Below are 26,291 nucleotides of genomic sequence, written 5' to 3'. Positions count from 1 at the left end.
AAAGCCTATCTTTTGTCCATAGACTGAAACACGGCCTCTTTTCCTTTTTGCCATGGGACCAAGAACACTTATCTCGGAGCAATTCGGAATGACAAAAACCATGCTCAGTCCTCTATTAAGAGAGAATGGATAAAAGATCAGAACACAGATTTAATGTCTACTTTGGAACAGAAGGAGCTATGTCTCAAATACTAAATGCAGCAGACATTATAATAAAAATAATGCATCTAATTCTGTATAAAAAGAAATTATTCTGCTGTGCATCTCAGCTGCGTATTGAACAAAAAACTCATTGCTCCATTTCTCACAACACAAACAAAAGTTTTTTTTTTTTTAAACAGGCTTTCATGTAGGAAGCTAGAAATAGTTAAGAAAATACTGCAAGTTTTCCCTAAGTGTGTGAATGGAATTTCAAAAGTAATAGGCTATTATAATTTATACCTCCAATTTCAGAGATATTCATACTTGGTTTTTTTTCAGAAACACTCCAGGCTGCTGCAGACTTAGGTATGTGTAACACAATACGCAAAGCTTTTCACCTCTCATGTGCACTACTATGCCCACACACAAAATTGCAGCAGTAAGACCCTAGTGGGAACATCTAATGGTGAGAGAATATAGAGTTAAGCAGCATATATAAGCAATAGGAGCACAGTCACGGAAAACACATTGAGATGGGAAGCATTTTCCTTTGCTTAAAATAATAGTGTGTTATTCTGGAAATAATTCGAATAACTTCACAAAACAGAAAAGAATTGTCATCAGTTGCTTGGGTGATATGTGAGCCATCAGAAAAGAAATTCAGGGAACAAACGGTTTGTTCCGCAGTCGTCCTTTGCTCTTTTAACGAGAAAGAGACAGCTCCTACCAGAGGAAATGACCAGATGCCTTCTCTGCACATTTGTCACCAGTGCTGTCTTATTTAAGTGGCATGCAGACATGATGATGCATTACAGTCCCTGGCCACTGGGCCCTGTCAGCTATTTACAGAACAAGCACCTGGTACACTTCAGAGTACACGAGCACTGGCTCCATGTGGAACAAGCTTGTGGAGCACACAGATCTACTTCTGGATGATGACAGACTGCCTGTCCTATATAAATACTCTGCTTTTCTAGCACACTGCGGACAGTGACGACTACTACACTAAGGATATGCAAATCATAGCTAGATGCTACTGTTGTACTGTATTCGACATGCGACTCGAGTTAGTTCCCAGGAAAGCTGGCAATAACTACCTGGTTTCAGCTGGCAGACAGTATTCAATACTTGCAGAACACTGTTTTCAAGGGAGTGTGAAAATAAAGCAGGCACACCCACTTTTCTTTTCTTTCTTTTTTCTTTTTTCTTTTTCTTTTTTTTTTTTTTTTTTTTTTTGTCTGCTGTATAACTGTGTACCATGCTAACTGCAAAAACCTGCTGGAGCACAGGGGAAAAAGAGAAGAAATAGGGAACCTGTGAGTATGACTGAAATACAAAGATTACACATATTTCATTTTTTCTATTTCTGCTGAATACTCAAGTATAAAATGGCAATTAGCCTAGTTAATTCTTAACCTCTCCAGGAGAGGGGAGGCTATTTTCATACCTGTATGCTTTCCAAGCTCTGCAAGAGTATCCTGGTACAAGCACAACATCTGATCACAGTGAGCAATAACATTTTTACGCATATTGTCCCAGTGAGGAGCAAGTTCTCCCAACTCTTTAAGTTCCTGATTCCTGTATCAAAAGGCAAAAAGAGATGGCAATAATCCAAAAATTGTTTGTTAACAAACATGAAAAGCATTTCTTTACTGAAATAAATCATTAACTTGAGTTTGTTCTCGTGATTCCTGTGAAATTCACTGATTTCAGCTCTGTTTTTCAACCACACAATAAAGAATACCTAGGCAGTGCATACAGTACTTGTGTTCTGAACTCATCTTGTACAAACGCAATGGCCCGCAAACTGAAATACCGTTTCTTCCCTGGAGGTGAGCTCCTTCCAAAGCTCCAGAGAGCCATGTTAACAGCAAGTAAGGTTTTGTGAAGAAATGTTAAATGCCATTGTAAAGGATACAAAGTTCATTTCTTCTGCAATACTTGTTTTGCAAAGTTTTGGTAAGTTCTACTCTTTGCGTACATTCATGCATACCATAAACACAATTTTAGCACCATTCCTACAAATGTCAGTCTAGCCAACATATGAGCCCCACATTCTTTACTGCTGGAAAAAAAACATTCTCTTAATACCTAATCTTCAGCCTCACAGCTGTGTTCATCAGGTCAAAACAGCAATATTACGGAAACCAAATATGTCACTAAAAATCCAAAAGGAAATCCTTCGGCAAATTATCAGTTTTCCTGTACATTCTTCTGAGAGGTGACCTGAATGAAATTGAGATCACTTTAATTTCCTACACAAACAAGCACAGTTACAGTGCATTGGGCCTTCTGTTTGCTTTCCCCACTTGCTACTTAAGTTCATCCCACATCTATCATTTTATTCTTCGGGGGCTCTGCTTTTAATGAAACTGAAAATGAAAGATCTTGAGTCTTCAGCTGTTTGGAGTTGTTCAGAAGAAATTTTGTGCAATATGATCAAATAGTTTTCTTCATTTCCCTCAAAGTATCAAGCACAGGGTTTCACTGCAATTCTTGAAAGTCCCAAAAAAGACTCCCAGAGGATAACTCTTGGATAAATGAAAGCTAGTTAAAAAAAAAATAAAAAGAAAAAAAAAAAGAAAAAAAATCCCAACCAAGGAGGTAGCATAGGAACATAGCAAAACCTATAGGAGCACTAGCCACAAATCCTTAAAATTATTTGTTAAGCATACAAAAAAAGACCCACACTGATGCTTTTCCCATCATTATTTTCTTTGTGTTAGAGTAAGGAGTATTAGAGCAAGTTATACATGCATAATGCTCTTTTGAGTAAGGCAAGAGTGAAAATTATACTGATGACATTGGAAGTAAAATTCAAGCTTTTTGTTTTGTTATGCATCTTATAAAGTACCAAAATGGAAACAAAGATTACTGTACAAGAACTCATTGGGGGCTTACTAAAAATACATGATTACTTTTTTCTGTTTTATTCACATGAAGGACAGGAGGAGATCAGCTCCATTTCCCTTCATTCATATAAACTGGCAATGTTGTATCATACAAATCATCAGCTGTAATCAGACAAACTCACTTTTTCCTTGCAAGTTTTAAGTAGCCTGAAAACGAGACATTCCACTGAACCAAAATCTCAGGGCTTCCTCCTAAGAAAGGCCTTTAAGGCTTGGCGTGGTATTTATTTGAAGTGAAGGTCTTTCAGCACTTAATATTCGTAAGGCAACCTAATTTAACAGTTTTGGGGTCAGTGCTCCGACCTGGCTGAGCACCGTAAATTTCCTGCTGCTCCCGTACAGCAATATATTGTTCACTAGAAACAGAAAAAATATTACACAAGGAAAGGTGTATACACCAACACATCCCACCCAGGAAGTCCTCCACGAGATCCCTTATCTCGTCTTTGCCTCAGAAAGCCCAGGTGACCATTTCTACCCACAGAATCCCACTCCAGCCCCATCCCCTTCCACGCGGCCCTCGGCTGGGGCACTCGGCTCCCTCATCAGCACCAACAGCAGGAGCAGAACGCCCTTATCTCAAAATAAAATACCAATTATGAGCCAAAACTGGTTTAACTGACTGCCCATGATTTAACTCCACCGACATCAATGGGAAGGAGAAGTTCAAATCTCACCATATTAATTTTCACGTGTTTTCAAGGAACGTCAAACCCTGCTCTTATCATTGTGAATGAGACTTTTATTGATTTTATCTCAGAAACACATACTTCAAGTGAAAACATAGCCTCTAGGATCTTATAAAACAACACTCTTAATCTGCAAGTTTTTATTAAAGTAAGCTTGCAGTTTTATGACAATCTAGAATATGTATAGCATGGACACTTGAAATACTGTTTTTTCGACATTTATTTTCCTTGAGGAAATAAAGGTAAAATCACAAGTATGAAATGCAAATATCATTTGAGGTAGATATTATTCCTCCAAAACCAGTCTTTTTTTCAAATGCAATAATGGATCCAAGACATTTAGGATTAATACTATTTGTGTCATATGAATTCTTACTATTTGTCACTGCTGCTGGTGAGTCATTACAATTCTTCTGAGATATTGTTGAAAATAGGATTATCATTTTTATACCTAAGCCCCATCAACAGTATTTCACAGTACTATGCACTATCATCATTGGTTTGCATCCCTTCAATAGTAAACCAACAGACTGAAGAAACATTCTGTTTTCCTACATTAGGAGTCTACAGCTGACAGCAATATCCCAAAACAACTTAATTTTCAATCTTAAAAATATCCTTAATTTGTTTTAGTAATACCCTTGAACTTTATACTGAAGCTTTTTTCATCAAAAACTTTAAAACACACTTCAAACAGTAATCACAAACAACTCCAGTGCAACAAGTCACATGACACACACAGTATTAAAATTAGGAAATTAATATTTATAATATATATTGGTTCTCCAACAGGGCAAATTGGTTACCAGTTCACCTCTTCAGCATAGCCATGAAATTTTTAACAGCTTGTAAACAGAGCAGCTAGTTCACAGCAAGCTCTATATTGTTAAAACAGAGCTATTTATCTTCCTCTTTCCCCACTGCAAATCCCCTCTCAAAGCCCTTTCTAGGTAATTGCACACATCAGGATGACAGATCTTATGCTCAGCATCAACTTCAAGCCTTCCTACCATATCAAATCCAAGCTTCATCTAAATCTTGCTATTCATCTCCACAAACCATCTTCAAAGGTAGTTTTTTTCTGTGAAGGCACAGTGGAAAAACTTAAACCAACTTTCCACTGTCTCCTTTCCTGATTACTTCAGTATTTTTCCCTGTGGCCTTGACACATACGATCTTGCCCCATTTGTATCTGATCAGAAGGCTGAGGTAAACAGTCTGTCCTATTCTTCCTCCTTCACACTGAACATAAGCAAATTACCTTATTTTTAAGTCTTTCTCAGACACTCTTGCTCTTCCACATCATTTTTTTTCCTTTAGCTGGCTAATGATGCCAGCTTTCACCGATGCTTTCCCTTATGGTTGGAAGAAGTTCCTCATTAAAAATCACAGACCTGCTTTTAACCTTTTCTTCAAGCCTCTCTTTTGCAATTATGGCAGAAAAAAAAAATCAATACTGGATCCTGATCTGCTGAAAGCACTGTATACACTGATCATCAGCACGAAGATCAATGATCACTGGTACTGATAAAACACCCACAAAGATGAAAAGTTGTAAGAATAAATTATGAGACTCCTCAGGATCCCACAGCAGCATTAAGAGTGTCACAGATCTTCGCTTCAGGCTCTGTTTAAAACCAGTAACTCTGAAAGACTTACCGGGGTACGCAGCTACAATCAGCGGGCACTTTGCCCGGTAGGGACTTCAGCTTCACTCAGCCTTCCCTTGCCGATGGAAAAAGTCATTTAGCAGCCCGACACACTAATGTGCCAGACAGTTTGGGACAGTCTGCGCCTGGACTCAGCTGCTCACAATTCCTTTTACGAACAGCTATATCAGGGCAACCAGAGTCTTTAAAGACTGCACGATTGGATACATTTCTAAGATTACAATCAAGTAGTTTGCAGTAGTGCAATCAGACCCATAACATAAAACTACATGCAGTTTTTTGGTTTCAAGCAAGTTTTCAGTGAAACCCACTATCAAACGAACTTTGAGCACTCAAGGCCTAGATTAATATTCTACCTTTTGATTTATCAGCTCATGGGATTTTTTGATCTTTCCCCCCCCCCCCTTAAACACACCTGTGGCCCATGATTATAATAAAATACTGAAAGTACCAGAAACAGGCACAGAGAATTTCCTTTATTATTCATGTAGACAGTCTCTACAGAAACAGTGTCTGCTGTATGCCAGCCACTCTAATGATCACAGCAATAGGAAAAATAGCAATGATCCTCATCCCATGGGGCATGAGGCTGTAAGACTGGCTTAGAAGTGTAAATCACATTCCCACTGAATTCTTGGGCAAAACTATCACTAGCTTCAACAGCCCAAGTACCACTGCACAGAGCACAGGGCACACCTGTGGTCAGTGACAAAACCAAAATAAAGCAAAAACCAGCAGCAAGATAATAAAATGAGCAAGATGAGTCAGGAGAAGGTGTTCCCTCGGAGAAGTGTTTTGGATCTCCTATCTCAGGAAAAGCAGCAGTAGAAATAGCAGTTTGCTTTGTTAAGGACACAGCATAAATCTTCACAACTTGACAGATGAAGTTGAAAAGATCAGTGTATATTTTTTTTAGATAAGAAATAAGTAAGAGGAGAGATGATAAAAGTACATAAAACAAAAATGCTGTATGAAGACAAAAAAGTAACTTTGATTCACCAGCTTCAAAATCCAGGGACAGAACTTCTAGTGAAACAAATACAACAAATTCAAAACTGAAAAAGGAAGCATTCTTTCCCTTTCCACCAAGCAAAATTAGCTTCTAAAATCCATTTTCACAAAGTATCAGAAGCAAAGCACTTAGCAGGATTCAAAACAAGATCAGACATTTCTACAGACAATATTTTCGAAAGTTTTACATTATAAAATCCACAAAGTTGTAAATATTTAAGAAATAAAAGCTTTGGAGTAAATATAAATCATAAGTTTTGGGGCATGAGCCAATCACTCATAAGTAAGAGCAAGTTTAGTCTTTTAAAATTAAGGAGCCCAAGATATTATTTTTGTCAACAAGTTTTGCTTGTTGACAGAAGTTTAAAGTATGCTTTAAAGAATACGTGTTTATTGATAAACATTTACTTGCTTCTATCCTACAGAAAAGCTGAAAATTATCCTCATTTTCCTTTACAACAAGTCCTATAATATACAGGCAATAATGCACCAAAACAATACAGCATTCTTTCCAGAAGTAAAAAATCATAGCCTTTTTACTATGTTCTTTCTGAAACAGACAAATAATTGGAGGAGGATTTAATCCCTTCTGGGGAAACTAACACAAAAAAGAATAAAAGGATATTTGCCTTTCTTTCCTGGTGATTTTCATGTAGAACTTGTCAAAGACAGAAACTGATTTTCTCTTCTTACAGAATTTCCAATAAATGTCAGGCAATTAAAAACTAACAAGAAGGTTATGTCCATCAGTTGTATTCCTTAAATGTTCGTCAATAAAACAAAAACAGAAAAACCCTAAAATCTCATTCGAATAAAACGTAACATTAAGAATATTCTTAAAACTTCCTTTCTCCGTATATATGGAGAGTACACTGAGATTTTCAGGGCTGTAAGAATTATTTATACTGTTCCTCAGAGCTGGAGTATCCTTTTTGCACTTCTACCCTCCTCCTTCCTTCATTATCCAAAAATGCAGACAGTATATAAACTAATTTAAACCCACTTCTTCCTTCCTGCCTTAAAACTCCTTTCCTTCCCATGATATTTTAGTATCTCTTTATCTTTGAAAGACTTAGATCTTCAAATGGCATAATCATTTGAGGTTAAATCTATGATTCTCATTTAATAGCACAGGATAATTCTCCTGAATCACATGATAGCAGAGTCTCAAATTCAGTAATACTCAGAATGGCATCTGTGGAATTTATATTTTAATCCTAAACTGTATTTTAGTATAGAATTGTTTTAGGTTTTTTTTTTTTTTTTTTTTTTTTTTTTTTTTTTGCTTTTCTGTTTCATTAGAAAATACTGGAGTCAGCTTGGGTCAAATTAAGGAAATGCTTTTTTCTTCAATTTATTAATTACAGTGTCTCATTCAAAATGAACAGCGAGGATCTTTATGAAGAGAGTAATGCAATAAAATTGTGTAAAGATTTTTTAATCTTACCCCCTGAATATCTCTAATTTATATTCTCTACACTCTCACAGACATGAAATAACAAAATTATACCTAACTTAGCACCATTAGAACCCCAGGCAAGTCCTTGTAAGTACTAAAGCTGGTTAACTATGTAAAAATTCCAAAGCTTGCTGTGATGAAGTAACTTGAGAGTGTTAAAGTAATTATAATCTTGATCAAGGATACTTTTTGCTTTAGTTTTGTACTGTTACTCACTATCACAGGAGAGGCTCTATAAGAACTACCAGGTAGGTAATTCGCTCACTATGGACTTCTCAGAGATCATGGCATGCCATGCACAAATAAAACTTTGGAAATTTTAGCAGCCAGTCTGACAAGCACTGCTGATTGGTATATAGTAATTTTCTGGAGTCTCAAAAGCCGAGTGATTATGCAGAAAATGGCAAAACAAACCTCTCTGACTCATCTCTCAAATACACAATCTACTCAAAAGAAAAAAGAAACAAAAAAAAATACCCCTCAAGCATCTAAATCTCTTTAAAGAATTATTTTTAAGTAACAGAAAACTATACCTGGAAAATCATGAGAAACCACACCAGGCTTGAAGCGCCTATGAAACAAGTTTTCAGCTTTAAACACGTAAGAAACAGGTAAACAATGACCTGACCGATTCAGCTGGCAAATAGGAGATGAATTTGAGAACTAGGATTCTCAGAAGGAAGCAATGAACAGTCTGTAGCATGGGTTTTAGAAACAGTTCCTAGCTCCAACAGGAACAGTTCTGTCTGGGGGTAGAAATTCCCTGTCGCCTATGGACAAAACAATACAATCCAGTTTCTCTGCTATAACAGAGCTACACACACAAACAGCCAGAAGCTAGACGTTTCTTATTACTTTCTATACACTAAATAATTCAAATGAAACATGTGTTAAGCAACTCACATACTCTTAATGATATAAAACTCTATATATATACACACATATATAAATATATATATGGAAAACATTTTGTTATACTCCTTTCATATGAAATATATGTGAAATTAATATATATGAATATATGAAAATAAAGATATCAGATAAGCTGTTCAGTTCTCTCACCCTTCGAGGGAAAAATACTATGCATGCTCCACTATTTCTGTATTTAAACAGAGAAAATTCAGAATTTCTTCTAGTCTTCTCCTAAGAAGCATTTCAGTGACTATAGTTTTAAGAGATCTTTCTTTTCTTTGCCTGTGCTATTACTCTCACAGTCTAAGGGATCAGTACAAAGTTGGTATTTTACAGCTTTCAGCACTGCTGCATAAATAAAGGTAATGTTATCTAGACCTAACTACCAAAAGCCAAATCAGGAAATGTTACTCCATTTCAGTAGAATTTTAATCAAATGATAACAAAATAAAATCCAGCAAATTTTGCCTCCAAGTCAGACATGAAAATTCCTTAAACTTTCACAGAGGCCATCTTTTTCAAAAATTAAGTAACAGCAGTGAGATGAAGAGCACTAAGAATTATATAGTGTTCATCTATTACACTTTTATATATTACATTATCTTTTATCCTTTAAAAATTATAGTTTGAAAACTAATAATGTTGAGTGTGGAGAGATAAACAGCAATCTCCAAAATCTGTCTAAAAATTGTGGTGTGTTCACCAGCTTAAAAAGCCACGATACATTTCCTCAGCATAATACTTTCACTCTACCTCTCTCATGACTTAAATACAACCTGTTTGCAAGGCTCAAAAATAAATCATTTAAAACATCATATGCCAAGTTCAAGAAAATCAATGCCTATTCCCAATATATAGCAGTTCTGCTGGAGCCTCCATTTCTCTACTGCAGATGTGTATTAAAAGGTAACAGAAAAATACACAACTCAAATGGCCTTAACTTCATCCTCACTCTGGAATGTTCCAGGAAAAAAATACAGAAAGAGATAAACGCAGTATTTATTGCACTGACCACATTATACTTCTGCACGAGGAAAGGATACCGGTGCTGGGATCGGAGTCGGTCCTGATGCACGAGGAAAGCTGCACTATGGGTTTCAGTCTGGAGAGAGGGTTCAAGGGAAGTTCAAGCATTTATCTTTGAAATTTGTTTATGGACTGTGACTATAAATGCCACAGGTCTAATTTAGCCATTGGCAGGTAGAATTTCCCTTTAGTCAAAGCTGAGCTTAATCTCAAGAGACTGAAAAGAGCTTTAGCAACAACCTTGAGACATATGCATACAGCAGCTTCCACTAGAGCCTCTAATTCTCTTGTTTTGCTCATCTAGGGCAACACAAGCTGCATATACAACGGCAAAGTTACATTATATGGCCTCACAAAGCTTCTGAATAGTTTATCGCAAATAACCAAATAACTAACCTTTTTATAAGCATTAGGTTTCAGAAAGTACTTGGCTAGTCTTGCATTATAGAGATAAAAATTTGGACAAGATTTGTTTAAAGAAATATTAGAAACAAGAGGAAAAAAGCCTCCTTGGAAAACCTTGGAGAGAAAAATCGAAATAAGCTCTTAGTAAAATAAAACAGCAAAATAGAATTTTTGGTCCTTACTAGAACACCAGAAGAACAGTACAGCTCTAACTAAAATGTTTTCTGCAGAGGCTTGAAGGATAAAGTCATTCATACTTTCATATTTATGCATAGCTTGAAAAACATTTCATATCGAAGAACACGAATAAAGTAAAATATCCTCTGAAGTTACGTACTTCAGAGCATCCAGTTAGAAAAATGCAAGAGTTTGGTTAACAGTGAACACTGTAGTTTCAGCAACAGGTAGCCAAACTTTTGAGCTAGGAGAAAAGGGAGTTGAATGTGCCATTTAAAACACAATACTAAACTAACTAATGTTGCACTTGGATACTTTTACAGCTAGTTGCTTCAGGACTGACTATATCAAAGCCACAACACGAATAAAACAAAATACAGTGAGAACGACAGAGTGACCTCCGAGATAAAAACACTAATTCTTTTATACTAACTGAGGTTAAAAGAAAAAGGGAGAACAGTATTTCCCAAAATAGCAGCATCAAAATGGCACAAGTTTTTGTTTAAGAACTAATAGAAGAGTATATAGCCAATCCTTCCAATGTCATTTCACCACATTACAAATGTAAGGAGTCTGTAAGAGCACAAATCTTTGCAATTGTTTTATGCAGTAAAGTGCGTTCAAGGCTGAAGACCAAACCTACAGGCCCCGTTTCTACGATGACGGGTGACACGGACGTCTTTGTCCTCATCGCCTGCTAGGACCCTGCCACGAGTTGCTGCTCCTCGTGGTTGGCCCTATCTTCTCCGTCAGACCAACACAATCACTTGCACTCTTTCACACGCACACACTTTCCACTAGGCTGTAAGAGCTACTGTGTCAGCACTCAGGAAAATGATAAGCACTTTCCTCAACCTTTGAGCAACTTTTACTTGTTTCTTCCTCAATGACAATGAAATGATATTAAATACAGCCTTCTTGATAGTTGTATCAATTTGTTCGGTATCAAGGCAAAGGAAGAATACTCCAATATCATACCAGCAGATATCAGAAAACATACAGAAAGTATACCTATCACTATCACAGCTTGTCTTTATTTTAGCAAGTACTGAACGATTATTGAAAACATAAACCACAGTGAATCTTCACTGAGACTTTATCCAAGGAGATAAATACTATAACATGAAACAACAGTAAGTGCTATTACTTGCATTATGGCTTTGGAGATGATAATGTACAAGAAGTAATGGTGGTTAACGTAATTCCCTAACATTTAAAAGGACATCTACCCATGGGACAAGCGAAAATTTGGGAAGTGGATGAACTACGCAGTCAACATAATCTATTTTTATTGCTTACTGAAAAGACCTTACACATTAGTGCTCTAAAAGAAGATAAGCCATAAAAGCCTAAATATCATACTAAATGAATAAAGTATTATACCAATTCACATACGATTTTTATAACCCATCATCACCATACATAAGTATGTATCAGTCCATTGACTTTATTAAAAGCAAGATTCTGGTCCCCTGCATGCTGTTCTATTGGCATAAAAAGATCATATAGGAGCAGCAGAAGGGATAAATAAAAAAGACAAAAGGTCCTGCTTCAGGACCAATAAACAACCACGGGCAACTCCTCTGATGGGCTGCTAAAGAGGGAAAGTATACAGGATGGCTTTGGGATGCAGCATTAGCTCACAGTGGTACTGTTACAGATGAGACCAGATGCCCACCTGTGAGAGGCAAGGGACACAGGGAGAAGTAGTATCTTTTTCTAGACCGTCTACTATCATTGGATAAAACAGGCATGCTTTTAAGCAATCCCCTGGACTGCTTGTAATTTTCCTTTTTTCTCCATAGTTTCATCAGCAGAACTTACAGATAATTCAAGGGCAGGCTCCCATTTTAGTTCCCTGCACTGGGAATTTGGGCAGCCAAAAAATTTCAGATCACTACTGCTTCCCACCTCCCTTTCCCAGGCTGTTTATACTGTGATGATCCTCAGATGTTCTATCTGACTACAAGGTCGACACGAACAAAGCATTACAAAACGTATGAGTTCTGTACCCTTCCCTTATGCCAACTAATACAAATTAACAATAGGACAGTGATTTGTATTCTTTTTGCTCCTTTACAAACTACAATCATGTTATTTCTTACTTCTTGAACAATATGTCTGTGCTATGTGCTATTAGTGTTGTAAGGCTCAAAGCCAAACACAATGCAGTTTAGACCCCTCTCATGTGTTGTATGTTTATAAAAATGTTAACTTTTCAGAATATTTATACTGTAAATCAGATGTTGATTCTTATATATTTAAAATAACGACTAGATTTAGCACAATTCATTGCTCAGAATTTATGAGGTCACTGATGTCTTACAAATCCTGAGTAATCAATTCTGCTATTCAGTTATAGCTATGAATACTTAACCAAAAAGACCACTATATTTTGCCTATTTCACAGTAAAACTTAACATTTTTAGTTCATCTCAGAGTATTTACCATCATTACTTTTTTCTCCCTTACCTTCTCATATCCTCCTTTATGTGCAGGTTGATCAATTCTTTAGGAACATGGAAAGAGAGGGTGGTCTCAGCCATCTGTTCTCGTATCTGCATCCACTTGTTGTCAGAAGTAGGGAATCTATATAACTTACAGATTGGGTTTTTTAAAACTGTAGAGAGCACAAAAATTACACCATTGCTTAACTGTGGTTATACAACTCAAAAAATCTACGACAATAATTTCATCCAAAAATATGACATTACTTGTCCCTTTCTCCCATTTCCAAAATTAATTTTAAACACATTAAAATGCTATAAAAACATTAGAACTCTATTTATTATAGCAACATACTGCAAGCTAAATATTACTACTGCAGTAGATAAATCACATTTAGCCAGCACAGTAGGTATCTTGTGAATTTAGCATTTCAGCGTAGTAGGAACGTAAATTATGCTATCTCAACACTTGACACAAAGTTAGGAAAAACTGAACACACACACAGTGAACTTGCATACAGTCTACACCACAATTTACCACGTGCTAGAATCTCTCACATACTAATAATAAATTGCATGGTGCAAGTGAAGCATGCCTCATGCGGTTTAGATATAGCTGATACAGCTTCCCCACAATATGAGCACATAGTCATCATTAACCCAAACAGATAGAATTCATTTACATCAAAGAAAACTGTACCATTGATGTGATCAAGAAACTGTCACTTCACAAAAATAACTGCAACAATCTTGTAGGCACGTTGTGTACTCTGTTGCCAGATCACTATTTTAGCTTGACATATGAAAACCGAGACACTAAATTCCTTAGAAGGTTATGCTGAAAAACACCATGCTTTTCATCCCAACGCTCTCATGTGTTAGCTTTTCACTAAACTCTTACAAAGACGCTCTATAATAAAGCTGGGATTCCTACTCTCTCCTTATCTTTTCCTTGGAGTCTTTTTTCCCCCCTGTTCTTCAGTGATTTTCTGGAAGGAGCACATAGTGGAAAAAGCTGAGAAAGTAGTGTCCCACTTGACTACATCGATAATCTCACTGGGAAATAAACGCTTCTGAACAGGCACATCCCCTGCTTCGTAACTCAGGGCGACCGCAGCCAGGGCTCCAGAGCCTCCACCAGCACCTTTCCCTCTGCTCGCCGGCAAAAGCTGCCGTCGACCACAGCTCACTGCTCCCGCTATGGCCTATCTTGGCTGCTTTCTAGAGAATGAAAAACACACACCAAGTTATCGAAGATGCACAAATGGTCTGGCATACCTAATCTAACTGGTTTTTAACAGGAGTCCTTTCAGAAAGGCCTAAAGATGAGATGCCCAAAATCAAAGATAGCTGTAATAAAATGGCTGTTAGCAATTCATAAAGAAAGGAATGTTGTAAAATTCGGTGTTTAAATAATTGCTGATGTATTGTTTTCTATTCCTATGTTTCCACTGAGACCTATTTTATCATTCATCTTTGATGAGAAACTGGAAGTCTTCTGAGAGTCACCTTTTTTTTTTTTTTTTTTTTTAAAAAAAGCAATTTTACTTACAAAAACTAGATTCTGACTCACTTTTAGGAGATAAGCATAACAGATCATTATTAACTATCACATAATGCACAAAAATTGCTGCTATTCATATTAGCACTCAGAATACCTCAACATTCAACCATCGCTACACATTTTATAGCTTGAAAGTCCTTATAACACAGCCTTAAATATTGCCCCTTTAAAAAAAATTACACTCCATCTGTTACACTTAAACTCGTGTTAGTCTGCGCAAATTGAATGTACATACGTAAACTGGTTAGCTGATCAGTGTATACAAACATGGGAGCTGCACAGTCTTTCCTCTCATTTCCCCTGCCATCACCACAACCAAGAAAAAAAGCTAACCAAGATCAAAAGTATTGCAGCACGATAACAAGGAAGACTACGAATCACTCTGAAAACGTGGATTCAGATTTGTGGCTTTTATCATTGTTAATATTAATAAAATTACCCACCAGGTAATGGAAGGTACTACCTCCGATTGCGAGCTTTCACACTGGGACCATCTCAAATACAGCCATTTTATTAACAAATGGCCAAAATATCAGTTCCATAGGTTCATGAAGAAAACTTAATTTACAAACTCAGAAAAAAGCCTGGGGATTTTATTTTCAACAGGAATCCAAGTGATTCCTATTAGCAGTATCACTAAAGCTTGATATTTTCAGTAAGAACCACACAATACTTGTTTTTCTTATGCATACAACTACTGAAGTCATGATCCCATAAAAATCTCAGATGTATTTTTCTAATTACAAGAACTTGAAGCTGTTCAAAAAAAAAAAAAAAAAAAAAAAGACAGAAACCCAGAAGGCATGTAAAACCACCCAAGTAGTAAGAATGGCAAGACAAGATTTGGCTTTTATAAAAAGCAATTATTTAAATGAGTGAAAGTTTCATATATGTAACCCTTCTTGTATTTAGACAGTAACCATGAAAGGTGCTGAAGAAAAGCAATTCCAGATGAACCAGTGGCTAAAATAAGAAAGATTTGTTTTAAAAGCCTTTCTCTATAGAGTGAATCCCTGAAGCTAATGCTATATATTTAACTATCCACATTTTTGGACATTCTTGTTTTTAAATTTAAAGACCTCTGTGCTTTTTATTCCATGCAATATCCCTCACACTGCTTCCTCTGCAAGCAAAAAAAAAAGAAATATATAATAAGACTGAATACTCTGTTTTCATTTTTGTTCCCTATCCAGCAAAGATCAAAGCATACTGCTGTCATACACTAATTTACTAATAGTGTTTATATCTTCCTTTGTAACATAGAAGTATCACGCATATCATCTCAAGAAGGGTAACTTCAAAATTCCTCATTTTCACTTAATTTCAGTTATTCTTGTCCTCTTTTTCATTGTACAGGGCAACATGAAAACAATGGGCAATTTTTCTAGTATTATAAATAACAGAATTTTGAGACATATAAATTCAATCTCTTGAGGTATAAATGGAATAGTGATAAGCCTCTATGAAATATGATACTCATTCCCACTCAATAAGTGCCTCACAACTCACTTGAGGGCTGCAAATTCTATATATTAAAATCTAAGTTTTAGAAGAATGTCAATGTGCCTCTATGCCTACAGGCTTTAAGATCCACACAGGGGTATTTTTTCAGTCTCTTAGTTTTGAAGGTCTGATAAACTACAAGAGATAGAACGAACTGAAAATCTTTTACTCCAGTATACACATGTACCATGCACATAGGTATATACTGCACTCTAGACAGCTCTGTAAAATAGGGAAACAAGGTGAAGGCAATCTGTATTTAGGCAGGCTGATATCATCAACTTTTACTGCATTGTTTACATTGTCTTTCCTTTTGCTTAAGTCCTTGGTTTTGATTGCTAATTTTGCCACACAGAAATATGTCTGGTTCAAACTGAGTATTTTGGGGAAGTTTCAGTCAAAATGGCCTAGTCACTCTGAGAACAAGGCTAGAAAATTTAGGGTTTTCTCTGATGCTAAAGTGATGACATTTGCAGTGGAAGTTCCAGGCTTTATAAATTTGAATTTTCTCAGTAAATCTTTTAGAGATGTGCACTTACCATATCCATGACAATCTAACCAGATCTGACAGTGACATAAGCTTTGAAAAATAAATCTCAATGTGTAAATATTCAAAATAGATTAGCTTGAACTTGTCTTATATTTTGAAAGGCTCCACTTCTGAAAACACTTGTGTTAGTCCTGTTACTACCAACTTCTAACGCTGGCTAGACTATTCACGTGCCTCTCCTAAAGGATAGCTGAATACATTCCTGGAACACATCAATGCGGGGTGCAATATGCTTAAGTGCACTGGTACCTATATTAGACAGGCAGTCTCCTGGCGACATGGAGATCTTTAATCCACATGAAGACCAGTCAAATGATATGCCAGGGAAAAAGTTTGATTGGGCAAGGAGGGAGCATATAAGGAGAGCAAAAAATTACTAAGAAAAGAGATCAGAAATCAACAAGAATCAAGAGAAAAGAGACCGAAGGTCTGATGCCTGCAACTGGTGCCTGGTGTCAGGAGAGAAGTGGAGACAACATGGGTGAGAAGAGGAAGTCACAAGCACAGGAAGTTGATCCAAGAATAAGTACTTATTAGAACAAACTTCCTTAAAGTGTTTGGGACTGAAAATTCTTTCCAATATCCTGTGTACTGTCATTTCTCATACACATCTGCAATTCTGCCCCCACATATATTTAAAAAAACACCAGATCTGTTGAGTACTGTCTACCTATACCATTTAATACCATGATAAATCATTCAAGCACTCTCGAGAAAGTGACTTCAGCTTTATTATGCTGCCATTCTACTTTAGAAGCTCCAACCAACCTGTCATCTTAAAAAAAAAGAAAAAAAAAAAGAAAAAAAAATCAAGTATCAAACCACACTCCTCAAGCTACAGCATTTCCCCACCCCACCTCCAAAAACAATACAAAACAAAACCCCAGTAGAGGCAGCAAATTGAAAAACAACAGTTGAGAATCAGTAACATTTTCTCTGAACAGAAACATTATTGTTTCAAGATCCACTTCTCCAGATGTCATAGAGAATCAGAATAAAAGAATGGCTGTATTGAGTCAGACCAGAGCATTTGACTAACTCCATATCTTGTCTCTAACCACAGCCATAAATAGCTACCTAGAGAAGATAACAACAGGACACATCTACAGGATACTCTCCCTGCCTCCAGCTATTTTCAATTCAGGGATTTCCTGAGCCACATGTAGTTCCTGTGTATTTAGTAATTCTCAACGAATTTTTTTTTCACAAATACACTTAGTCTCCCACTGAACCAATGAAAAGAAATGGCAGCTTTATATGAGAAAGCGTTCCTGCTTCCCACCTAGTCCCAACAAATCACAGGAAAAAATGACAACATTCGTACATACGGGAAAAACTATTTTTGGAGATTTCTAGTGCCTTCTTCAGTCTGTGCAGCTGAACTAATAACTTGTCTTTCCTGTCCTACCAGGGAAGCAATACAAAAAAGTTTCAATAAAGGTTTTAGAAGTTTCTTAAACTTCAATAGCATTTCTCCTAAAGTGTATGCAGCACATACACAGAATTCTTGACAGCACAGCTGTTTCAGATGACCCATATAACTTATTTGTGACTGCAGAGTAATGGAGATTCATAAACTTAGGCTAATAAAATTTTTATGGTGCAGTATACCAGCATGTAATTTTTCCTCAGTAAAAAGAGAAATAGATCTAGCTCAACACAGTACACAAGCCCACAGTTCTAGGGTTGACCTAGAATTGTGAATGCCTTGCCAACAGCTTCCTTCATTTTAAGGCACACAGCTTTCAGATCAAACTGAAATTCCCACTGCACTAACTATGAAAAGATGAATTCTCCAGTATCCAATTGCAAATAATGCACAAGTATATCGAAAGTATGCCATACAATAACACGACAGAAACTTATGAGGTGAATTCCATGCCCACTGAAGCCACTGCCAGTGTTGAAAGTCATTGAATGGAAAAGATCTAGGAGTGGGAGAATTTAGCAGCATTTCAGAAAACAACTCAGACATTCCTGAAAGTAAAGAAAATGTACAAAGCACAATAAAATATTAAACTTAAAAGGCTCTTTAAATGATGCACAATTTGAGTGTTACAACTTCTGTAGCATCTGATACAGCTGCCCAACAGAACACCTACCTGCATTTAGTAAAGGTAAGTTGTCTTTACCACTTATGCCTTCAGGTGCTGTACATTCACGAACCAATGCACACTACAAAAGAAATACATCAAATTTAACACATTCAGGTATTATAAAGAAATTCAAAGCTGTTATATACGACAGACTGAAGAACATCACCAACAAGATAACCTCCCAACCCTACATTTAATTATCATTTACATTTTTCTCTTTATATTTCTGTTCCAATAAAATGTAACACAATCAGAATTTCTGGGGTAAAAAAAAAGTCAAAATATTACCAGCTATCCCATAACAAAACAGAAGGTTTCCTACCAATATAATGGCAGAGGTTAAAATAATTTTTGACAAGTTCTGTGGTTTCAGAGGGATTTCTTTACACAAGGCAGTCTGCAGAGGCACAGTGTCAGAAAATAAACTTTTAAATAAAGGAAAAGTAGGGACCGCAAGAAGTCTTTAAAATGCAGTCACAGTTTATGATTAAAGTCATTTTGTATGGAAGAAACTTGAAGATTTCTGTGACGAGATTAGTGTTTGCTTATATAAGCTATATGAATAAGTTCATGGAAAAAAATCAGCTGGTTTACTTCAATGTACCAGAACATGCCCCACTTTTTTTTTTTTTTTTTAAGCCCTCCAGAGCGAACCAGAAAGAAAAGCAACAACAAAACCCAAATTCCCCACAACAGATAGTGTCTCATGATGATAGGGAACTATGTTCCCACAGTTCCCAGAGCTTCTAGACATTTTGCTGTAGAGAACAAAGCAGAGTGAGACATGATGTGCTCTCTGCCAATCGATACATCTGATTGAATTTAACCATCAGCTTACTCCTCCATGAGTAATTCCCTGTGCGTGGTTTGTCTAATGAGGTAGCAAACCCAATTCAGAACTTACTTCTTTGGAGTAATTCAATAGCACCACATTTTCACAATTGCTTCTTGGGACTGTAGCCAGAAATCAAGTCCTTGCTACAAATGTAGCAATTAGGACTCTTATAATACCATGATTCAACTATTCCATAAAAACCGAGGACTTCTTCAAAGACCACAGAAAATATAGCTATCACATGGATGATGTGTTTGTTTTTTGTTGTTGTTAACTCCTTTCTTGACAAGTATTAGAAGCCCTAAAGATACCATTAATACCTCCTGACTCAACTACAGTTGGCACAGTTCATTAATTACAACTCAGATAACTGTGTGAGAGTTGCAACAATTACATCTCAAGTAACTGAGAGTGGGTCTCATTCTATACTACAAAATGGAAGAAAAGTAAAACAGAAAAGTAGTCTGGATTATCAGTTCATGTTCCATATCTTGTGGTAGTTTTGTAGTACAAAACAAGAAGGATTTCTCAATGTTTGCTGGCTGCTTTGGACGTGGTCCCAGCAGCTCACTGTTTTGAATGGGCTTTGGTGTCCTTTGAGAAGAACAGTTAAATAAATGTGGAAAATGCAACCTTACAGTTTAGCCTAAAAGCAGAGCATTGTGGATTGGCTGAAGACATATTCAGAACAATGCTCTTCTCTCTAAAAATACACTTTTTTTTGAATAACATAAAAATAATCCTTAATTTCGCCTTCCCTATAGTGTTAACAAAGTTAACTTTCCTCATCAAGAGCAGAATAAAAGAATTACCTAAAGTACATCACAGAATTAGAGCTATAAAATCTCTGTCAGTAAGAACGAGGATGCAGAGATGGAAAATCAGAACAGGGCAACTCTGTACAGGTAGAGATGCCAGTCTTCATCAAATCAGGGACCCAGCTCAGTTGATTAGCCGTACAGCATCAGCCCTGAATTCCTTGTTCAGAGCTGTCATTTCCAATTCTTGCCCCAGCCCATCCTTTCCACCCATCCTCCAGTCGCCCTCACTCCTCCTAAATCCATTCTGCCCCACATCATCCCCTACTCGAGTCTCCACCACTTTAGCCTGCAGTGACTTTTCTACTGTCAAGCATCTTGCTCTTTCCAATCCCCTCCTTCCTTCCTTCTCACCCCACACTGTAAGCACCCCAACTCCAAGCCCCTGCATACACCTGCTGCTCTACACTGCCCTATTCTAGCACTCTGAGGCACCACTGCTGCCACCCTCATTCATTTGTCCCCACCACTGTGCTCCCATGAAATGCTGCTGAACCTGCCCTTCTACAAGGGGATTCACCTCTTCTTTGGTTCGCCTGTCTGTCATTCTGTCCAGGTTTTCAGTATTGTGGGTACAGGTTGCACTTAAAAATCCACGTGGTTGGGACTTCAAGGGCAGAAAACAGAGGAACTGTCCAAGGGAAAAAAACATTCAGACTTGTGGTATCTCTATGGACAGTATTTTGATCAGGAGTGATTAAGCATGATCAGTTGAGGTTAAAACGAGCTCTTTAGATTTTAGAAAGGGTAGGGAGTAGGAACTGAGAATAGAGTATTGCTTTGTGTGTTTGCATGCAGAAGTATTTTTAATTTAGAGAGAGGAGTGCACACAGTATTTTATTCCAGAAATTGTTGAATAATAGTAAGTACTGAAACCCCAAGGTGGTATTAGTAGCAGACATCTGACACAGTTGATCACTATAACTTACTTTGAGCAATGAACTAACTGAATTCGTACCTTTCGATCTTGCGTGTCTGCTGTGACTTGGTCTGCTTCCCCATCCTCTATCTCTCCCATCTTCACAAGATTGACTTCAATAGTACCAACTGTCTTTCCACCATCAGAAGTCCTGGTGGGGGAAAAAAAAATAAAAAAGACACTTACGTAAAAAGTTTCACTCATCAGTAGCATCTCACTCCTTCAGTAAAAATGTTGTCAATAAACATTCATAGCCCTATTCATTCTATATAGCTGCAGTCGTCTGCATTAAACTCATTATTTACAACCATAAAGCAAATGTTAACAATATGGCATGTAATATTTTCTCCAAATTGCTTATGACAAGGAAAATTTTCATCATAAAACTAAGGATGGGTAGGTGCTATAAACGGTGAAAGGATCCACAAATATTGTGAAGTTTTCATCCCTGATGTTCTTTTGCTTGTGGAATGTCAAACCTGTTACGTATTATGCCAACAGCCCAACTTACTACCAGCAACCTTGCTGCACAGTGCAATGCTGTATGCAATCTGCAAAGAGGGGACATGTTCAGTATATTAATAGACTCACTGCTAAACCAAAACAGTGAAACAAATCTGAATATAATGTTTCCTTTTGTAGTCCCTCTGCAGAAGAGCTATGCAGAAAGCTCACTGTTTTTCTTTAACTATTTGGGAGAGGATAGTGCAAGTCCAGGTAAATTACTTTGTTATCTTCTCTGCAAATAGTCTACTTCAATCAGGCAAAAACAAACAGTAATTCAGATTTACATCTCCAAACAAAGGGTACTGCACACTACCCTTTTGCAGAAACAAGGTTTTAAAATCCCCATAAGGTATCAAATGCTTTTTCAGCTTTCACTGGTAACAAAACATTACTCAGAACATGGAGGTTAATTGCACCGTCCATCTCCGCTTCTTTTTTGAAAAGGGGGACCAGTTGATGTTAATGAGAAAAGTGTAAGAGCACTCACAGACCTGGAATCAGCAAATGGATGTGATGAGACTTAAGTTTAACAGAATTGCAAAAGCATAGAGAAAGAGGGAAGAATAAAAACAAATGGTTTGGAGGACAATACTGGGTATAACTTCAGACATGAAGATGAGAAGCAGTGGAACAGGACAGAAGTAGTACATAGAAGAGGGACTAGCAGGCTGGCAATAGAAAGGGAAAAAATAGTAACTTTCAGAAATAGTAATAATAGAAAAAAAGGTATTCCCAGATATAGTGTTACAATAGCTTCAGAAAATAATCCTCATATCACTGCAGTAAAGAAAAATCCCCCAAACACTATTCTCCACATTTTACTAGTAAGAAAACAGACTGTAGCCAAAGCACTGATCCACAGGTACCTCCATGCACATAGCACAGCACTATGTGGAGATACTGAGATACTGCACCAGGCCATACAGCCATATGGTGATAATCCTTATCTTTGCATGCTGTGTAAGATCCCAGGTAAGTCAGTTAGCTCGTTACCTATAGTACTGATAAGCACAATCATACGTCTTTTCAAGCACGGATCCTTATTTATTATGCTAAATCAAAAATTTGCTTTCCTGCAGTAAAACCACAAAATATAGCTACTGCTAAGCTTCAAATATAAATAATTCCTTTTGTTACAAGTCACTATACTCTAATATGTGACTCAGCTAAATGAACTCCTCTTCCAACTAAAGAAATTTAATATGTTCTTACATAAAACCTTGCAAAATACACATAATTCTTCATACTCTGCATGTGTCACTACTTCATTTGCTCTGAGTGAAATTCATCACTGACAATAAAAATAAATGATTTAAACTCAACCAACTCCAGATCGCCTTACAGCCAAAGAACTCCACTTTAATAAAACAGCAAGTATATAAAAGTAAAAATAATAAGAAATTGCTTGGACTTCATTTCTTTTCTCCTTTCAATGTCACAACCAGCATGCAAGAACTAGATGAGCTCAATAAAGAGTCCAAGGAGAAAAGGAATAACAGTTGTTACCAAGTCACATATACCTTTAAAAATCAGTGTGTGTTGCTAAAAATGGACAAATTTTCAAAAGCTTACAAAGTCTTGATCAAAGCATCAAACATCCAATTCATTATCAGACAGACTTAAATATGCAACAGCACTTTGCTGTTACCCTAGACTGAAACTGAAATATTGCATTCACTTGACTGCCAGAAGCAAAATCCTACCTTCCCTTTTTCTAGAGAACGCATTTTCCTAAGGCCAGAGAGACCTGCAAGTCTAAGACTGACCTACACAAAGCAGATCTCATTACGCTTTAAAATTACATGATGGCAAACTAGAAGTACAAATGAAAGCTCAGAAAAACTAAATTCAATTTGCAAATGAACTGATAAAAAACAATGAAATATGTTGCTTGCGTGAAAAAATAAAAATGGAAATGCTGGTAATGATTTCTGGACCCTTTTTTCCCTTTCTTCAGGGGACTACATATTCCCTCTCACTGCTGTTATCCTACGCTTGGCCTAAGTACGGCAGCGAGCACTGCATTGCTTGCCTGTACAAGAGGAATACATATTTGGAAACTTGGTCTATACATATTAAAAACATGACTGCTGTGATTTCACTTATATCAAGACCTTTCCCCCCCCCAAAAAAAACTACTCCTGTTTTATTCTAATAACACATGTAGTGTTACAATTTGAAACATGCAGTATCCACAAGAGAGGATAACAGAAGAGAGCAGAACTGAACACTGGGACTGCTGCACTGTAGTTGGACTCTTTCCTCCATTTCTCTTTCATCTTCCCACACAGAAATGCTAAAGCACAGCAAAACAAAAGCAAAAAAAAAAAAAAAAAAAAAAAAAAAAAAAACAAAGCCTCTTTTTGAATGCTACAGGCACACAAATCAAAGAGCTCTATAAATGTCCAGGGAGAAACCATCATTAGCTGTTTCAGACATTGTGAATTTAAAGTACCATTGGTGCATGAGAGTCTTCAAACACCAGACATGCCACGCATTTAAAACTTTCAAACAACATCATGAGATTAAAATTTTGCCTGAGTGAAAACTAAGGGTGAGAAAGTCAGAAATGACGCAGTGGAGAAGTAAATGCACTTAAACAAGACAAGAATCTGTATGATTTTATTTTGCACTAACACAAATGGTATTGCTCACACATACAGCCATTTCCTGCTGCTTCCCTGGACAGATGGCAGACAACTTCACATATGCACACTATTCAACAGAGCATCAGGGAAATAACTCACTGGCTTTAGGATACTTCATAATAGGTTAGGTTAATATTAGCTTACTTGCTATACTTTAATAAAGCTTGCACGGATAAGATGCAGTCAAGACTGTCCCTGCCCCAGATTACTTATATTCAGGAGACGAGAAACACAACAGACCACAGGAGTCCAGTCTTGCATAAACAAGGGATGACACCTTGAAAAACCTGCATAGGAAATTTTATGACACATGCACTGGGGGAATACAACACAAGTAAGAATAAATTTTAAAAAATGTGTCAACGTGAAGAATGGCTCTGAAACTCTGGTTGGCTTTTAGAGTCGGAAAATTGCTGAACTTTTTTTTTTTTTTTTTTGTGTGTTTCCGATTTTGCATCCTAACTTGCCGGAAGTTTTATAGCACATTTTCCAAAGGAAACAGTCAACTATTAAAATTTAATTGTGGTCTAAAGAGGTTAGAACTGCTTAGGACAAGAAGAGCCAATTCCCCCATAGCTGGCCACAGAGAAATATTACCAGTAAAAAGGAGACAACAAGGTGCTAGAACAGAGATTTCTGAAACAGATTCAGGAGACACCACCCCAGTTCACCGTCTTTGGCAGCGAAGCTGGCACAGTTCCACCCTGCCCCAGCTACTCCTTCCAAGCTGTCTGGGAACCGCAGAGCTCCACCTACCACAGCACATAGCCCTGTGACCCATCACAGCTCGGGCCACCCAGGTCCCATCATCCCAACTCTCCTGCTGAACTTCATCCGAGTAAAACATTTTGAATTTAAAGAAATACTTCCATCAATGCTAAAAGCAACATTGTTTATTAAACTCTGAGTCAAACCCAGAGGCTCTTGACCATGTCTTTAAGTTAGCTCAGCTTTCATATTACACACATGGGCTTGCTTAGCATCCCAAGCTCTTAAAGACCAGCACATTAGCAACAATTCCCTCAAATACAAGGGAAGGAGAGAGCTAACACCAGCAGCAGAACACCTCAGCCTTAGCACTCTGGAGAATAAGAAGTTGACCCTAGCATCCAGAGGGAAAAGAAGGAATGGGATCTCCCTCAGATAAGGGGTAGAAAACCTGGCGAGCTAGATGGATTGAGAACAGCAGCCATTTGCTTTTGCTGCAGTTCTCAGTTTCATTGCCGCACGTTATTGAATATGTTAATTTAAAGCCTGCTAATTTGTTCCCATGGCCATACCTTTCTTCCAAAACATGGCTCAAGAATACAAAGAGAAACAGATAGTGTATTTGCATAGCTATGTTAATTATATATGACAGAGTAAATGACTGCCTGGAAAGCAAAATGTATGATTTTCAGCTGTTTCAGGCTAGCCAGCAGTCTCTTTCTCCCATTCAGAATATACAACAAATGCAATTAGTACAGACTAACACATATTACTGTCATAAAATCATTTTCTCCACCAATGCAATATTTTGAAAAACATAAGCACATTTTACTCTAACAAAATTATTGTACTTGTATAGAAATGTTGTCTTCCTTCATTCTGTGAAATCACAGCAGAGTATCTCAAAAAGTACTGTTTTCAAACAAATCTACCAGTTAAAAAAAAAGAAAAGTTAGGTTCCAAGATAAATAATCAGTGCTTTGCAGTATTCAGTTCATTCACATTCTCAGGGCCTCAATATAATGTTAACTTTTGTGTCAAAACAAGTTTCTCCACAGCTCTCTTGCAGATCTTCCTGACCTATAAAGCCAAGCTGTTTATCCACTTCCTGTGGTGAATGACATGACATGAAGAGGCAAAGAAACAATTTCAGGATGCAGAACAGGTAAAGCGAGTTGTGTGCAGACTCAAACTGATTTTTAATAGGGAAATACAGCCAAATATACAGTGTTTTCTAGTATCTGCTTGCTAATACTAAATGCTAAGGAAGTTATATATAAATAAGCCACTGTAG

The 26,291-nt window shown here is 37.0% G+C and overlaps 1 protein-coding gene across 11 annotated transcripts in view; it reads right to left on the bottom strand.

Annotated features, from left to right (window-relative positions):
• Positions 1 to 26,291, bottom strand: part of INPP4B (inositol polyphosphate-4-phosphatase type II B) — a 384,670-nt gene that overhangs the window by 98,585 nt on the left and 259,794 nt on the right. For 7 of the 11 annotated variants that reach the window (XM_062573936.1, XM_062573932.1, XM_062573929.1 and 4 more), the window contains 5 exons: positions 21,174 to 21,285; positions 20,736 to 20,846; positions 18,569 to 18,641; positions 12,875 to 13,022; positions 1,589 to 1,719 (listed from right to left, as the gene is read on the bottom strand). In XM_062573936.1, coding sequence (XP_062429920.1) covers positions 1,589 to 1,719; positions 12,875 to 13,022; positions 18,569 to 18,641; positions 20,736 to 20,846; positions 21,174 to 21,285 — 575 coding nt within the window. Of the gene's footprint in view, positions 1 to 1,588; positions 1,720 to 12,874; positions 13,023 to 13,783; positions 14,042 to 18,568; positions 18,642 to 20,735; positions 20,847 to 21,173; positions 21,286 to 26,291 lie in introns of those variants that run through there. The other 4 variants (XM_062573933.1, XM_062573935.1, XM_062573940.1 and 1 more) reach the window with 2 other exon arrangements.

The sequence above is a fragment of the Rhea pennata genome, chromosome 4 (genome assembly GCF_028389875.1).
Source record: "Rhea pennata isolate bPtePen1 chromosome 4, bPtePen1.pri, whole genome shotgun sequence".
Classification (NCBI taxonomy): Eukaryota; Metazoa; Chordata; class Aves; order Rheiformes; family Rheidae; genus Rhea; species Rhea pennata.
Note: the sequence above shows the minus strand (reverse complement) of the source record. Positions and strands in the feature narration are given on the sequence as shown.